We start from the raw sequence: 16,340 nt of genomic DNA on the forward strand, positions 1-16,340 counted from the left end.
CTTTATAAGTTTTCTGACCAATCACACCAAGCAAAAGCACATCGACAGCAGTTCTATCCAACCACTATAAGCACAGGTACCTTCTGTTAAAGCAATGCCTGCTTATTTTGGATACAGTACCTGCTTGTAAGCCTAAAAACACAATGCATAGAGCTCCATTATTAAACTTCATTATTAGAACTCCATTATTAAACTTCATATTTAGAAGCTCCATTATCAGAACTTCCTAATATCTCACTAGATATACTTTTCTGCAGGTTAAGGAGTTCTAGACAAGCATTAATACACAGACCATTGTTCTATTTGTCCTTACTTTTCTACTTTTTATATAATTTTTCTACTGATTTATTTTATGGCCACTGCTTAGCTCTAATCACAGTTCTGCTGTCTCTGAGGCCTGCCTTTTGCAGCTTTCCCAAACCCTCTGATTTTGTGGATTCACACACACACACACAGACACACACACACAGAGGGGGCTCTGGCTGCAGGAACTTGCCACAGCCATTAAAATGCATATTTTCAAAATCCTTTCCTCCTGAAGGCTCCTCTCTGAGCCCCTCTCTTTTTTTTTAATCCCCAGCAGAAATTATTATGTGGCATCAGGCAGAAATGGTGACATCTTTTGACAATCTCTGTGGCTGTGCTTTATTCATGCACACATGGCTGAGCACAGGCTCTGGTGCAGCTCTGCCCCTGCCAAGTGCTCTGGGTTCAGTTCAGCCCTGAGAACGAATCCCCTGGGCCCACCTCCATTTCTAAACACATGGATAAGAAGCCAAATTAAAACTGGAAGGATCTAGAGCGGGTCTATCAGTATTTTACTTTTGCTTACTGGTTGTAGAGAAGGATATTTGGTTATACAGATAGCACAGATCTACTTTTTCACATTCTTTCATGCATTACAATAATTAACAATTATTAGCAGTTCTGTGATTCTATAGAATGTTTTTTTTAAATTCAGAGATACCTATTTTAGTGTTAATGTGCACCATCTGGTAACCTTCTATCAGCATTTGGCTTGCTACAAGGCACTAAAAGGCACTAATTGTCAAGTGTTCTGCAGTGTCAGTCTGAGGAGCGGAGATTTTATTTGGCTTTACAGGCACATTTGTAAGTCACTGAGGAGATTTTAGACCAGGAAGAGCCTTTTCTTGAGCTGGAAATTCTGGAACCAGTGGAACACTTCAATAACAGCAGAGTTTGCCCATAAATACATCTACAATGTGTGCCATATTCACCAAGATTGTGAATAACCAGCACACAAACCCTTAAACTACATGACTTCTTAGATAGCACTTTGTATTGTTCATTATATTTCATTAACCAAATTACATCATTTCAGTCAATGAATTGCTCTTGAGAGTAAAAACCACAAACTCCCTATTAATATAAATTCTGGCATCACTCTCATACCAGACACCACTGAATCACCTGAAATAAATGCTGACATTTATTCAGCCATGTACCACCTTCCCATGGTCCCACACAAAGTTGCTTCCAGTGCCTAAAGGAAGCTTACAAGAAAGCTGGATTAGATTTGTACCTTTCCCCAAGTTCGTGTTGGCAATCAGAAAATCTTCTATAAAACACAGCTGTTTTATAGAAGCTATACAAGCTGAAAATTATGCAGATTAATGTATTTACAGATCAATGTATTTACAGTTTATCATGGTTATACTTACAATTTATTGCACTGATCCAGGGGAGATGATGGTTTATGAAATGCAGATGCCTTGAAAACAGGGCAATTCCAAATGTTACAGGTAAAAGCACAGTGAGTTATTTACAGACAAAATATTATTATCCATAAAAGGCAAAAGGTACATTTCCATTTGTCCGTTAGTTTGGCTGAGAGTGAATGTTTTTGAGCTGAATCTCCTCAGTTTTCCCATTTATTGCAGTGGGGTTCCCATTGCTGAGCAGTCTTGGAGGCTGGGCTGCTTTTACACAGCACTAAACCAGAGGAGCTGCTCCAGGGACAGACACCAAACTAGATTAAATTAAAAGTAAAACTCCTAAAACACCTACAAGGCCACCAGATTTGCAGTGCCTGCTTCTTTCTTTTTGTTTCCCCTTCTGCAGTTTAATTCCTCTTACACGGTACTCCTCACTAAGAGCAGAGATTCCTGCTCTCTTTCCATCCAGATCTCCTTTTCAGCATTGCACTATTTTGCTGGAAAACTTATTTTTCCATTCAGAGGAGAGCTTAGCTGTACTGAACAGCACTTTTATGTGAGCTAATCCTTCTCCTTTAATGAATTAAGCTTGTTTCTTCACCCTCCTTTTCAAATAAAGGGGATTTTTCACTAGCTGCAGCATCTTTCAGAGCAGCAGTGGTACAGGGGTAAGCAGGACCTTACAAGGATTAAATCTAGGCAGATGATAACAAGCACTCAGTCACTTGTTGTCAACAGTAGTGTGAATTTCTCAAATGAAAAGAACCAAGATGAAATGCAGACAAGGTGTTTGCTCCTGTGCAGGTGGTGGCATTAAGGTTCTGAGGGACTGGGGTTAGCAGCTGGTGTCAGGCGAGGAGGTTAATGGAAAAGAATTTTGTTTTTCAGGTCACTTAATGAAAATAACCCTGGAAGAGCTCAGCAGAGCCCTTGGGGTAGAATAAATGATTCCTCTTCTGCTTCCATCACTGCAGGTTAGCCCAAGACACAGGAGAAGGTGATCTAAACATGAACTCAGCTGGGCTGAGCATCACAGGGGGAACATCAGTGCTGCTGTGATCCCTGCTGCCCCTCCAGTGACAGAGCACAGCCCTTAAGCAAAGGCTCTGCATAGCCACAGCTTTAAAACATATAGTTAGTGATGCAGGTTATCAAAAAACACTGTGTGAGAAGACAACAAGAATATTTATCACAAGACAGGCAATTTTGGGCCAATCCATGGCCCTTGGGTCAGGCAGACACAGAACAGAGGCTGCAGCAGCCCCTGGTCACACTGTCCCTGCTCTGTGTTGTGCTGGTTTGCTTTGCTGCTCAGAAATAACTCCAGTGCCTGGATCCCTGCCCTGCTCTGCTCCTCAGAGCCTCTGGGTCCCTGCACCACCATTTCCCTCTTTATCCCTTAATTTAAAGTTCTGTGAGGTGCCCAGGAGAACATGTGACCGTGTTCCCAGGGGTTTTTGCATGAGGGAAGAGATGAGGATCTGACTCCATGTTTCAGAAGGCTTGATTTATTATTTTATGATGTATATTACATTAAAACTATACTAAAAGAATAGAAGAAAGGATTTAATCAGAAGGCTGGCTAAGCTAAGAATAGAAAGGAATGATAACAAAGGCTTGTGGCTTGGACAGAGAGCCTGAGCCAGCAGACTGTGATTGGCCATTAATTATAAACATCTAAGATGGGCCAATCACAGCTGCACCTGTTGCATTTCACAGCAGCAGATAACCATTGTTTACATTTTGTTCTTGAAGCCTCTCAGCTTCTCAAGAGGAAAAATCCTAAAGAAAGGATTTTTCATGAAAAGATGTCTGCGACAAGAACACACCTCCCCTACCAGTGTTCCAGTCCTCACGAGACACTGCTCTGATTTAGGGCTGAGGGTTTGTGATCCCAGCCAGAATAAGGATGGGAGATCACTTCATTCCATCCCAAACCATTCTGAGTGCTCCAGATCCATATTTAGACAGCCTGTGGAGCAGACAGGATTAGCACTATCCCCACCTGTAACATCACTGCCTTCTCCTCCAGTGCCCATTTCATATTCTGAGCAACATGAATTCCTCATCTGTGTAAAGCTGAAAATCCTTCTCGCAGCCCTGGGTACAATAACTTCCATATAAAAAACAAGATTAAACCTGACAGTAATAGAAGTGATAGAGGAGGAAAAGTGTTCTTCCTTTGAGGCACAGGCTCTGAATGCAGCAGCCAGGCACTGATTGAAAAAGGGCAGGAAGAAAGATAAATGCAGTTATAGTCAAGCATCAGGTCTTGAAGAAAAAAAAAGCTTCTAAGAAAGAGAAAAAAAGAAAACCCCACACCTTTCTCTTGACATTTAAGAAACTACCTAAACAAGCTAAGCAAAGGGAAAGGAAGAGAGAGCAAGACCTTACACGGAGAGCTGCTTTCAGCCATTTGTTACTGGATATCTTAAAATACATTTATCCAACCTTGCTAAGGGCCACCAAGCCCTCCATGACCCACAGCAAATCCTCAGGACTGCTTTCCCTCCCTCCTGCCTCTGTGGGCACCAGCCTGCTTAGCAAAGCCTCTCCAAAGCCTGCAAGGTGCCAGGAATTTAACTCCTCACGTGCCACAGCCAGGGGAGCAGATTTGTTCACAAAATGCCTCCAGGCTCCTGTGACTGACCTGACAGTGTGGTGATCACCTTTGGGAGCGTGTTGTGAGCTGTCACACTTCTACGTGTAAGAATTTATTGATCAGTTTTGGCTCTTTAGTGCTCTGCAGGCTCTTAACTCTCAGGGAAACTGAGATTCCGAGGCTGGAGATATCACCACCAGCCTGAGGTGTGTCCTGCAGATTTCTTTCCTTGCTCTCCTCCATCACTGCTTTGCTCCTGGATTTAGGCAGGCTGAGGAACATTTCCTGCCATTAGGAATCCTTGGCAACAGGATGTGCCAGGGCAGGAGTGGTGGGCACGGGGAGAGCACTGTGGGCTCTCTGTGGGCACTGATTAACACACAACATTGAAGCACCTAAAATAAATGCTGAAATTTATTCAGCCGTGTACCACCTTCCTGATGAGCCTGGAGGTCTCACCACCAGCCTTAGGTGTGTCCTGCAGAGGAATTTCTTACCTCACACTCCTCCATCACTTTGCTCTTGGATTTAGGCAGGCTGAGGAACATTTCCTGCCATTAGGAATCCTTGGCAGTTTCTCCAAGATATCTCTGATATTTGCCAAGGGAGCAGACCCCCTGTTCCCCCAGCCCAGCTGTGCCCCCTGGAGCAGCAGGATGTGCCAGGGCAGGAGTGGTGGGCACTGATTAACACACAGCAAAGAGAGCTGCCTGCCTGCAAATGGAAACACACTGGGTGCTTGCATCTAACAGCATTCCTAGCTAATTTTACACTCTGCATATAGTAATAAGACACAACAGGGTGTGCATTAAGCTCATCCTTTGAGAAGTGCAGCAGTAGCTGGAAAATGCACACCCTGGAGTGGCTTATTTGTAGTGGACTATGGCTCATTAATTTTACATTTAATTTTTTTCAAATCTGTTCTAAAAAAACCTACGAGTCTATTCTGAGGGCAGTTAAGTAATGTATCCTTACACTGAAAAATATTTTCAAATAAAAACAGTAGGCAAAAGTGAAGAGTTTTGCCCAGCTGCAGACCAGTGTTTGGTGTGTGCAGAACCTGCTTTGAGCAGGTTCTTGGCCTGCTGATGCAGATATATAGTGCAGTAATGGTAGTTATGGAAATCTATTCTGTGTTCACTCTTTTCTAGACTTTTCTTTCTTTTTGTGTAATTACCTGGGCCTTTTTTCTTCCTTTTTTTTTGCCCTCCTTTTTTTTCTGGTTTTTTTTTTGTTTTTGTTTTGTGTTTTTCTGTTTGATGTATGAATGTATGAATGTATGAGCCCATACCCACTTCACACCAGATTCACATTTGGATGGGGATGGGACTGACTTTTATACCAGACTGGGAAGGAGTGCTCAGGAGGCAGATTTGCAACATTTGGGGGAAAATGGTTTTGCCAGAATAGCAGTGTGTGGCTAAGCCTGCCTACAGCAGCATTTACAGCACAGAGGGTGCCACAAAACCCATTTTGTTATGGTGTCACTCCCAAGGTATGAATGAGGGACATCTAAATCCTGCTGCTCCACGTGAGATGTGACTTTTCCCCTTGTGGTTTATCCCTCCATGCAGGTTCCAACGCTGATGATGGACACCCAGTTTTCAGAGTTCACCCCAGACATCACCCCCATCATGCTGGCGGCTCACACCAACAACTACGAGATCATCAAACTGCTCGTGCAAAGGCGGGTGACCATCCCACGGCCGCACCAGATCAGGTGCAACTGCGTGGAATGCGTCTCCAGCTCCGAGGTGGACAGCCTGAGGCACTCCAGGTCGCGGCTGAACATCTACAAAGCCTTAGCCAGCCCTTCGTTGATTGCCTTATCGAGCGAGGATCCCATCCTGACCGCCTTCCGCCTGGGCTGGGAGCTGAAGGAGCTGAGCAAGGTGGAGAATGAGTTCAAGGCTGAGTATGAGGAGCTGTCCCAGCAGTGCAAGCGTTTTGCCAAGGACCTTTTGGACCAGGCACGGAGCTCCCGGGAGCTGGAGATCATTCTCAATCACAGGGACGATCAGAGCGAGGAGCTGGATCCCCAGAAGTGTCACGACTTGGCAAAGCTGAAGGTAGCAATAAAGTATCACCAGAAAGAGGTAAGAGTCACCTAAATGTGAAGGTCTTGGGTGAAAGAATTCATTTCTTGAGTTGCTGTGGTGTTGGGGAAGATGAAACAGGAAAGCCTTACAAATATGGTTGTCTGGCAAAAGATTTTGAGAATATGGAAGCTATAAGTGAGATTGAAATGAAAGCAAGTTTTGAGATCCCTCAGTTACTGAACAACTGGAAAACAATGGTGTGCCTGGCTGAAGGTAATCCCCTTTTGATGGAACAACACCCTCTGCTTGCAGACAGGCCCAAGGGTCAGAGCAGACCCTGCTAGCTTGGCAGAAGGGGCCCAAAGAGGATTTTTTAGGGTTTAAAATATAACACAGTAAGGTAATGTAATGATTCTTATAGGCTGTATGTAAATGCTATAGGATTTGTATATTGTACTAGATTGGTTAAGTGAGAATCAGAATATTCAACACAGAAGAAGATTTATTATATTGTAACAGGAACATTGTGGTCTTAGCTCTTAGCTCTTACTCCATTTATTCTCTTACCCCTTTTACTCTCTTACCCTTTCACTCTCTCACCCTCTCATCCTCTCTCCCCCTCTCCTCTCTGGGGCCTGCTCTGAGCTGTGTTTGGCAGCTCCCAGCAGGGCCCTGCACCCAGGCCCTTTGCAATAAACCCCAAGTTCCAGCCCTGGCTGCAGAGATCTCTCATCTCCATCTGTCCCAGCTGTGCTACCCCCTGTCAATCCTACACTGTGGGTTTGTTCAGTGCTGGCTCTCAGGTGGGATTTTTTGATGTGCACAGGGATTAGTCACAAACCAGGAGGCTCAGGGCACCTTGGTGACAGCATGAATCTGACAGCAATTGAGGGTAACAGGACTGGGACTTACTGCTGTGGGCTGTGGCTTCTAGAGCAGCAATAATTTCTGTCTCAAAGCTGCTTGAATCCCAGCTCATTGTGCCCCTGCAAAGAACAGCCTGCAGACATTCCCAGCTCTGCTCGCTCTGAAAGCTCTTCCCAGTGGCTGCTTTTATACAGGAGCCCAGAGCTAGAAGGGGCTGTCTGGCTCCTGAACACTGGCTCCCTCATGGAGGGCAGGAAATCATACAGAACCTAAAGCCAGAAGGGGCTGTCTGGCTCCTGAACACTGTCTCCCTCATGGAGGGCAGGAAATGATGCAGCACACCATTTACTTCCTGCAGCCACCAAGCACTTCCAGGCACCTATTCAGCTCTAACTCTAAAGGGCCAGAGATGTGACAGCAGCTAAAGAGAGCAGGAGAGGGTCCCAGGTCTCCAAGTTACCAGCAGTCTTGTGAAAACACTCATGTGGTGCAACTCTTTATTCACACCTGTGACACCTCTTGATCCTCAGTCCTCGACCCATCTCTGTTTTAGGAGCTGAGCAGCAATTCCCAGAAATTCAAATTCCTGCCCCAAGTTCCAGAGAGGGAAGCCACACTTCAGCTAGAGGGCACAGAGCCTTTCAGAAGCCCTCAGATCCACAGATTTATAAATTGATTCAATAAAGGCCACAAACCCCAGGAGAATGCTGACAGCAGTTTCATTAGTTGGCTCTGGATTTCCTTTCTCTTTCCAAATCCAGACAGAATTTAGGAGATGATAAATTGCTGTTGGCCAGCGATGTTCCAGGTTATCTGAAGGAGGAATTCAACTGAATTTCAATGTGCATTACATTCTTCTGTGTCTGGAGGGTCACCTGAGTGGCAGAAGATCCTGCCACATTCCTCTTTTCACTGCCTTCCCCACGTCCAGCACTGACTCAGCATGGTGTGAAGGGCCAAGAGGTGAAAAATGCAGATTTCCTTTCATGTTGTGCCCCCCAGTGCCAGCCCCTCCATGCAATAAGCTGGAGCCAAAGCCTCAAACTTCCTGGGATCCATCACTTGGTAACTCCCTGCTCTTGCTGGGCTGCTCTGGGGGAATGTCAGCTCGCTGGTGTCATGTCAGGTTGGTTTTTGCTCTGTGACAGGGCTGGGTAACACCAAGGGTGCTCTAGGGACGTGGACAAGCAGTGAGGAGTTACTCTGGAGAAGGGCAGCCCAGGTAATCAGGTCAATGTTCATTGGAACTGAGAAGGAGCAGAGATTCTGCTTCTGGTTTTGCACTGGCCTGGCAGGCACAAGCTCCAGATCACCCCAGTGCTCCTGTGTGCAGGTCCCTGCTGGTCCCACTGTGTCACTGGTGACATCCAGGTGTCAATCTGTGCCTGCTCTTGTCTTGTGTTCACACTGAAGCAGCTCACTGTGTTTGAAACGTGGTGCTGAACAGTGCTGGAGCTTTTTAAATTTTAAATTTTTTAATCGTTGCCTGCTTTCTTGACAGCTTTTATCTTTTTTTTTTTTTTAAGGCGTATTTGACTGAATTCCAAGCATATGGACAAATTCCATGTTTTGTGACATATTCATGACAGTTCCAGCCTAAAAATGATAGCAAACACGCTCTGTGTTGCCAGCTAAAGTCGGTGCTGTTTGCAGGTGGAATACTGGTGGGCAGGGGCAGAATGAATGAGGCTGGGGAAGCAGCTGCTGATCCCTTCCATCCCACCTGGTTATTCACAAAACCCTGAAGCATCCTGCAGGGTGGCTGGGGTTTTCTTACCATAATAATTAGGCCATCTTATCGTGGCAATTAGCACAACACAAAACATCAAGCAAGATACAAACACCCTTGCCAGCTTCTGAAAAAAATGAGTAGGAACCTTTGCCAGGGAGACACTGAGAAATGTTTTTTAATCCTGACTGAAGATTATCAGACTGGGAGGATTTTTGTGGGGACAGGAAGGAAAACAGAAGGGAGTTTGGTTTTTATGAAAGAAGGTTCTGTAGAGAAAAACAGACTTTTAAAAGTAGATCATCTTGTTCTGCTGAAGCTTTTTATGTCTTAACATTAAATGGGATTGGATTGGGTTGGATGGAGAGGGTTTTTACACCTGAAAATTGACAAAGAATAAAGTCAAATCTCTGGTAGCCTAAGAGAAGAATCCACCATGGAGTTTGTGCATTTTCTGGAGTGTCAATTGTTACTACAGTTTTTAGTTGTCTATATTCTGCACAAAGAATGTGTAATTTCATATTGATTTCAGACAAATTTCCTGCAGATTTTTTTCTTTTTGAGTGAAATGAAGCTGAACCTGAAAATTTCTCCCCAAAATATGAAATTATTCCATTTCAGCTTAATCAGGCAGATAAGGTCAACTTCAAGGTTCTTCTCAGAGCAGCTCTCAAGGGGAGATGGGTGAAGAGATCATGGGGTTTGTCTTTACAAAGGCAAGAAAAATCTCCCATTATGTTTTGTTGGGGTTTTTTCCCAAAAATCCCCTTGGAATGTAGAAATTTTGATTTCTCCCAATTGCTAAATATTTTATAAACTGAGAAACGTGTTGCTCATGAGGAAGAAGACCATTCTTCTTTGGAGGAGGGCCAAAACAATGGAGTTATAATGAATTTGTTGCTTTTCCTGTTTGTTTTTAATAAGCCTGTAAATCCTAGAAGGTAAATTACTGCTTACACAGAATGGGGGGAGAAAAAAAAATCAATTACACAGGAAAGATTAAAATGTGCCCTAAGGTAGCTTTGTAGTATATTTTATGGCAGTTAATGGTAAAAACATGCTGTGCAATGTTCTCAAGCTCCCTCTCCCTTCTCATGTGAAGTGTAGAATGGTTGGGTACTCAGTTTCAACTCACTGTGATAATTTCTGTAGGAGATGGGAAGGACTTGATAGTTGTCATATTTGATTGCATGGCAGTCCCAAAATCTGGGGAAAAAATGAGGCCAGCACAAAACACTGTGGAACACAATGAATTTGACCCAGCACAAACACATCAGTTCTCTCAGTCCAATGTTAAAGAAATTATTTTCCAAGGATTGCAGTAATTAAGGTCTAAGAGACCAGCAGGCTTTTCATAAGTGTTCTGTAGTGTGTGGCATTTGTCTTCATATTATTCCTTTTCTAGTTCCTTTATTCATGACTAATTTTGGAAGGAGAAAGATTACTGAGGGCCTAATAGGAAAAGGCAGAGCTCAGCTGTTGAGGATCAGTCTTCACTGTGCTCTCCTGGCACCAAATTAGCTCTACATTTGTTAATTTGTTTGCATTTCTAAGAAAAGATAGGGAAAAGTCATCTCTTAGGATCTTGCCAGTCCTGTAAAGCACAGTTGTGTATTCAGGCTATGTGTCTGATTTAGGGAATCAGAGCAGAGGCATCAGGCAAAGGAAATTTTGATGTCCTTTAAGTTTTTTTTCCTTTGCCAATAATGTAAAACATCCACAGTGTAGCAGTGAGTCAGGTCTAAAAGGGCAGATTTCTGCTCATAATTTAACATTCTGCTGAGCCAAAAGAGCAGCAATACGCATTCAGCTTATTCTTGCTCTCCTGCTCTCCATCACAGGTCATTCCCATCTCCAAAACGAAGTGAAACATCACAGTAGTGGGGGTTTTAATGTGTTTTTCTGGTGCTGGCAAATAGCTGGGCAGGTTTAGTTTATGTGCCTGCACAATGCAAGGCACTCAGAAAAAAACCCCATTATTTTATCTATGACTCTATTGCTTAGCACTTCCACAGAATTAGATCAAAGGAGTGCACAGAGAAATTCCTTCTCAAAAACCCTTAACCTCCATATCTCCTCCTCACTGTGCACTAATCAATGGCAGGAAAGGACAGAAGCAGAATTGTTTGCTTTTCCAATTCAAAACCAGTGCTCTTTGCCGTTTTTCTCCTCAGGATGAAGCTTCAACAGCTTCAGTTCCTTTTTTTATTTTTTTTCCCAGGACATTTACATAGACAAGCACCTCCTGAGATGCAGTTCTGAAGTGAATGAATAATCACTCCTGCCATGCCGCATATTTTTCCGCTGTGTCTTGACTCTTGTCAAGTGTGTGGCTGCAGTCAGAAGCGCAGCATCCCTCTCCAGGGAGTATGCATAAACCTGGGAAATTTCTGAGGGCACTTCACTTAGCGTATAAAAAGAGCTTATAAAAATATCAGAGATGCATGAGGAATGAAGTGCGAGGTCTGTGAGAATCAAAGCTCCTCGCCTGCACCTTGTTTACCCGATTTGAAAGCCATTCAGGTATCTTGATGGATGGCCACAGATCTTTCTTTGCTTGCAGGCAAAGCTCAGTTATTCTCCTGTGGGTTTGTCTGTTTTCTTGCCATACTGCCTGGAGGAATAATGATAGAGGGCTGAATATTTGTATTGTGCTCTTCAAAGGCACAATGAAAAGTCTTGCTTGAGCCTGCACGGCTCAGAAGAGTAATAAAGAGGCTTTTACTTCCAGATTTCTAGAAGGAAATCAGGTCGTGAAATGATCTTTATTAGGACTAGGTGAGGGAAGCAAAGCTTCCTGTAGAAGCTTTTCTTGGTTTCTGGTGGTCTGGAACACTGATATTCTGTAGTGTGTTCCATGGTGAGGATGGTGTGGTCTGTCCTGTGCCACAAACCTGAACGTAAGTTTGGGGATTTCAAAAGCACTGAGTGTCCAAATGTGACCTTCCCTCTTCCAACAGCCATCCTTTCATTTGTTCACTGTTGTCTGCAGCAGTGTTCCCATCTGGTGTGTGAGCAGTGGCCTGTGCTAAATGAAGCTGTTTTCTCTCAAACTCCATCCCAGTAGCACTTGACCACCTTGGAAAATCTTCTGTGAACGTGGCACTAACTGAGCTGTTATCAGCAGCCTCAGAGGCAGTGTTTGGGGTGGCAGGAGGGGATATTTGTCTATATTTGCAGCCTTAAAAGAGCCATCCCTGCTGATCACTGGTGGTGCATGACTCAGAGCCCCTCCTCTACCGGCTTGTGCAGTTGCCAGATCTCTTTGTGCAGTTTGGGAAATCGTCACAGAAATTTAACCTGTACGGCTGCATCGGCGTGTTACAAAAATCAGGACAAGTGGCTCTTAAATCTTAACTCTTAAATTTTAACTCCTCTTTGAACTTGGAAGAAGAAATAATATTCAGAGGGCTCGTGGTTCAGTGGTCTGACAAAGTGGGCTGGAGTGTTTATTGAGGGAGCAGCATTATTTGGTACATTGTTCACGTAACGCCGAAGCGTTCTCGCTTGATGAAGGTTAGCCACATATTGCAGCTGTCACTGAACAGAGCTGCAGAACACTGTCTTTTGACAGCAAAATCATCTCTGACTAATCTTGTCATGCACCAATTTGAAAAAGCACCCTAAGACTGGTATGTAGGTCAAGGACAAGGACTTGGATTGCATTATGGTGATGTGAAGTGGGCAGAAAATGCCAGGATCATTCTTTAAGTCATTTTTGGTGTCTTGTTCCTCTTACTTAATGATCTCCTGGACAAAGATGGGAAATATGTTGAAAGCTAAAGAGGTCGCCGCTGTTTTAACAGCATTCAAGAGTGATTTAGTGAGTTTGACAGTTCCCTAAACTTCATGTTTCCCATCAGTCTCCTTGCCAGCCAGAGAAGAGGCTTGGGAAGCCAAAGCCAAAGTACAGGACATGATTGATGGGCTTTCTATAGACAGCAGGAACAGGAGAGGACGAGTGATGCCTGGTGTGTGGTAACAGCCAAGTGTTCAGTGTGCCCACATCTGAAGGGCTGAAGTGTGTTTAAAGTCAGCTTTATGTCAGTGGAGAAGAGTAAATCATGTTATTTCATACTTTGAATGACACTCTGAAGTAATAAACTCTGGGGGAAAACTGTGGGCTTGGATACTCTCATTTGGACTAAGAAGTGATCATTGTTATTTACCTGATTTCTGAGAATTTCAGCTTCACTCCTGTGGCTTAGAGAAGCGAGATATGAAGTTCCTTTCAGAAAAGAACTGACTCCTCTCACCTCATGTACAAACCAGGTCCATCACCATCTCAGTGGTGACTGTTCTCAGCCACCACATCACAGGTGGCTCCAGGAGACGTGAGATGAATAGATGGGTTTGCCATGACACCCCCCCAACTGAGCTCTTGTGCAGACTGACATTTAAAAGCTGTGACTGCAGTTTTTGTTCTTATTCTCTCCAAACCCCACCAGGCTGAGCAAACTTCCCTCAGCAAAGTGTATTTTCTGCCAGGGTGGTACAACCAGGAGCAGGGGCAGCCTTTGGGGGTTCCCAAGGAGGTGAGAAGTGTTTGTAGTGTGCTGCTCTGCTCTTTTGTGGATATTGGAATACATTTACTCATTCAGGAGAAGGTAAGGCGGAAAGGAAAAGGAATCCAAAGTTACACAGTTTCAGTGTAAATGTGTCTCAGGACAGAAAGGAAGCAAAGGAAAACTAATTTTGGGACTTTTTATTAACACTAATCGGGTAAAGTAAATTTGTATTTTAAAACACTAGTAAATGGCTTTTAAAATTTTCATGTTTGCTTTACTTATCACTCATTTAATGTAAATGTTAGTAATTCACTAGAGAATGTGCCCAGCCTTTTACTAAAAAGTCAACACCTTCCCCACTTCTGCTCTGAGAGCTCCCAGTATTCACTGCCAAAATCTGTAACTCCTGAAGTGCTGCCTGAAAGAGCACTCAGGAAACGCTGGTAGATTTGTCTCTAAACACTTTTTAGTGTTTTTCCAGTGCTTCTGTGTCTGATATCCCCTGTTCAGTTCTTGGGACCCAGGTATGTGTTGGAATTAACTCCTTATGGGCTGTATTGCTCCCGTTCATCACTTCAGCTCTCTGCCTTTGGAAAGCCAAAGAGCTCCTGCATCTTTCTAAGGGAGCTGGATCCTGAGAGGTTTGCTGGGATATATCCCTCAGGAATTTATTTATCAGCTATAGCTGTCTGCTGGAATAAATACTGGAAAGCATTATTATTATATTTATTAAATTATTTAACATCCTGATTCTGTTGGGCTCTTGTTCCCAGAGGAACCTGTTCTGCTGGGTGTCTCTGCTCCAGGAGCAGCCTTCAGCACCTTGCCTTGGCTCAGAGCAGAATTAATGCACCCAAATCCTGCTGACACAGGCCACAAATACAAACCTACAGCTGAACACACATTTAAGCACTCGGGGTAGAGATGGATTTAATTTCAAGCTTAAAGACTTTATAATTGCTTCTTCCATGGGTTGGTATGCAGGATTTGCAAGCATCTGTCTTTGTCCTAGGATATGTGGGACCTTTTAATTTAAATATTGAAGCCTATCCAACTTGAAGGTGTTAAACCCATGAATTTTGATGGAACAGTGGCAGGATTTTAGAGGTTATTCACTCTTTCCTTTTGTCAGCATTCACCTCACTGCTGAATTTCCAATTGCTGCCACTTAAGCTGAGTTCATGTCTGCTACCACCAGAGAGATCTATTATGGATAGGAGACCTTTAGCTGAGATTCATGTGTCATCACAATTTAAAATATTTTAAGAACAGATTAAACCAAATTCCTGTCTAATTTGAGGCCATATGTTCATCTGTGGAGGATCTGGAGTTTGTTTTATTCGCCAGCTGAGGGTTGGAGCAGTTTGGGTAGCACCTGGTTTCCTTGAAGGGCTGGTCCAGCTCAGCTGCGTGATCTCCTTCATGGCAGGAATGCTGCCATTTGGATTTTCATCAGTGCTTCACTGCTGCTCCTCACAGCTGTGGTTTTGATAGGATATTCATCCTGCAAAAAGCTGTCGTGTCTTGGAAGTGTCTGATGAGGAATGTTGAGTTGTGTAGTCCCTTTCCCCCACATCACACAGCCCCCTCTCCAACTACTTTGTCTCATTTCTCCTTATTTTTTTTCCTTTCCTCTTGCAGAAAGTACTTAATTAACAGGATGAACAGCCATTAGGTGTTTACCCTCTGCAGCTCACACTCCGGCAGCAGAATGTAAATAACTTTGCAGTCATTAACAAGGTTGAACTTTAAAAAGAAATGTGCTACAAAAGAGGGTTTCCTTATTCATCTCACTGTTTGCAACACTGCAAATTTGAAGAGGCTGGCGTTTCTGCTCTGGAATATGTGGTCTCACAGGGCTCACTGGCTCTCTGCTGCAGCCATCAAATTAGGCCACACAGAGTTTCTCTCTCCTGTCTTGGGCTAATTTAGAAATTAGGTTCTTTGAATATTGCCCACTGGAATTTCCCTGAAGAGCAATCAGCCTGCTGCAACCACTAAGTTTCCATTCTTCCTCAGATCTTGTTCTTGGTAAAAATGCAGGCAGAGGGGTTGGTGTGGCCCTGGAAGTGTGTGGTGCTGCTTGAGTGGAGAATGGCAATGGCATTTCTCCTTCTCATGGGAGACAGGGATTCACAGGGAATCTGCATTCCTCAGAGACCTCTCTGAGATGTGCTGCTGCATCAGACACTGCACACAGGCTGCAAAATCTAGCTCTGTCCTGAGAAAATCTGCCTTTCCAAAGCCTGAATGGCTTTAATGGTGGAGGGCAGCACCATGCAGTGTTACTGTCTTGGTTTGGAGAGACAGGAGTCTGCTAAGGAAGGCAGGAGGAGAATGTAAACCCTCCCCACCCTTCCCAATTGCTATAACTTTTAAATTAAGGGCCTCTCAGGCAAAAATATGGGAGCAGGAAATAACAGTTATTTAACGGGGAAGGAAATAAAAGGATAAAATAAACAATGCAGTACACTAGAACAACACTGACAGAGTCAGAACCCAGCCTGACACCCTGTGGGTCAGGGTGTTGGTGGCAGTCCCATTGGAATTGTGGCTCAGCCCTCCTGCAGGGTCAGGGGTGGTTCTGCTGGAGCAGGATCCTGTAGAGAAGGATGTATTCTTCCTCTGAAGATCCAGTGGAAGGAGAGGCAGCTGCTGTTCCTCTGGGAATCCAGTGGAGAAGCCGTGCTGGTGTTCCAGAATCTCCAGATTATATCTGGGTAGGAATGCTTGGCTCCTCCCTCTGGGCTCACATCTCCCAATGGGATGCTGTAGTTCTTATCAGCCATGCAGGGACATTCAATAGCTGTTATCAGCAATGTCCCCTCCCAAGGGAGGTGTGATTGTGGTCACTCAAAGAGAGAGATAAAGCAAACTGCCCACTTGACAAAGGTAATCTGCCATACAGATGGTAATTGA

At 44.1% G+C, this 16,340-nt stretch overlaps 1 protein-coding gene across 2 annotated transcripts in view; it reads left to right on the forward strand.

Moving 5' to 3' along the window:
* TRPC5 (transient receptor potential cation channel subfamily C member 5) overlaps positions 1-16,340 on the forward strand; it is a 110,178-nt gene that overhangs the window by 42,311 nt on the left and 51,527 nt on the right. For both annotated transcript variants that reach the window (XM_074551861.1, XM_074551860.1), the window contains one exon: positions 5,853-6,374. In XM_074551861.1, the coding sequence (XP_074407962.1) occupies positions 5,853-6,374 (522 nt within the window). The remainder of the gene's footprint in view (positions 1-5,852; positions 6,375-16,340) is intronic.

The sequence above is a fragment of the Zonotrichia albicollis genome, chromosome 14 (assembly GCF_047830755.1).
Source record: "Zonotrichia albicollis isolate bZonAlb1 chromosome 14, bZonAlb1.hap1, whole genome shotgun sequence".
NCBI classification, from domain to species: domain Eukaryota; kingdom Metazoa; phylum Chordata; class Aves; order Passeriformes; family Passerellidae; genus Zonotrichia; species Zonotrichia albicollis.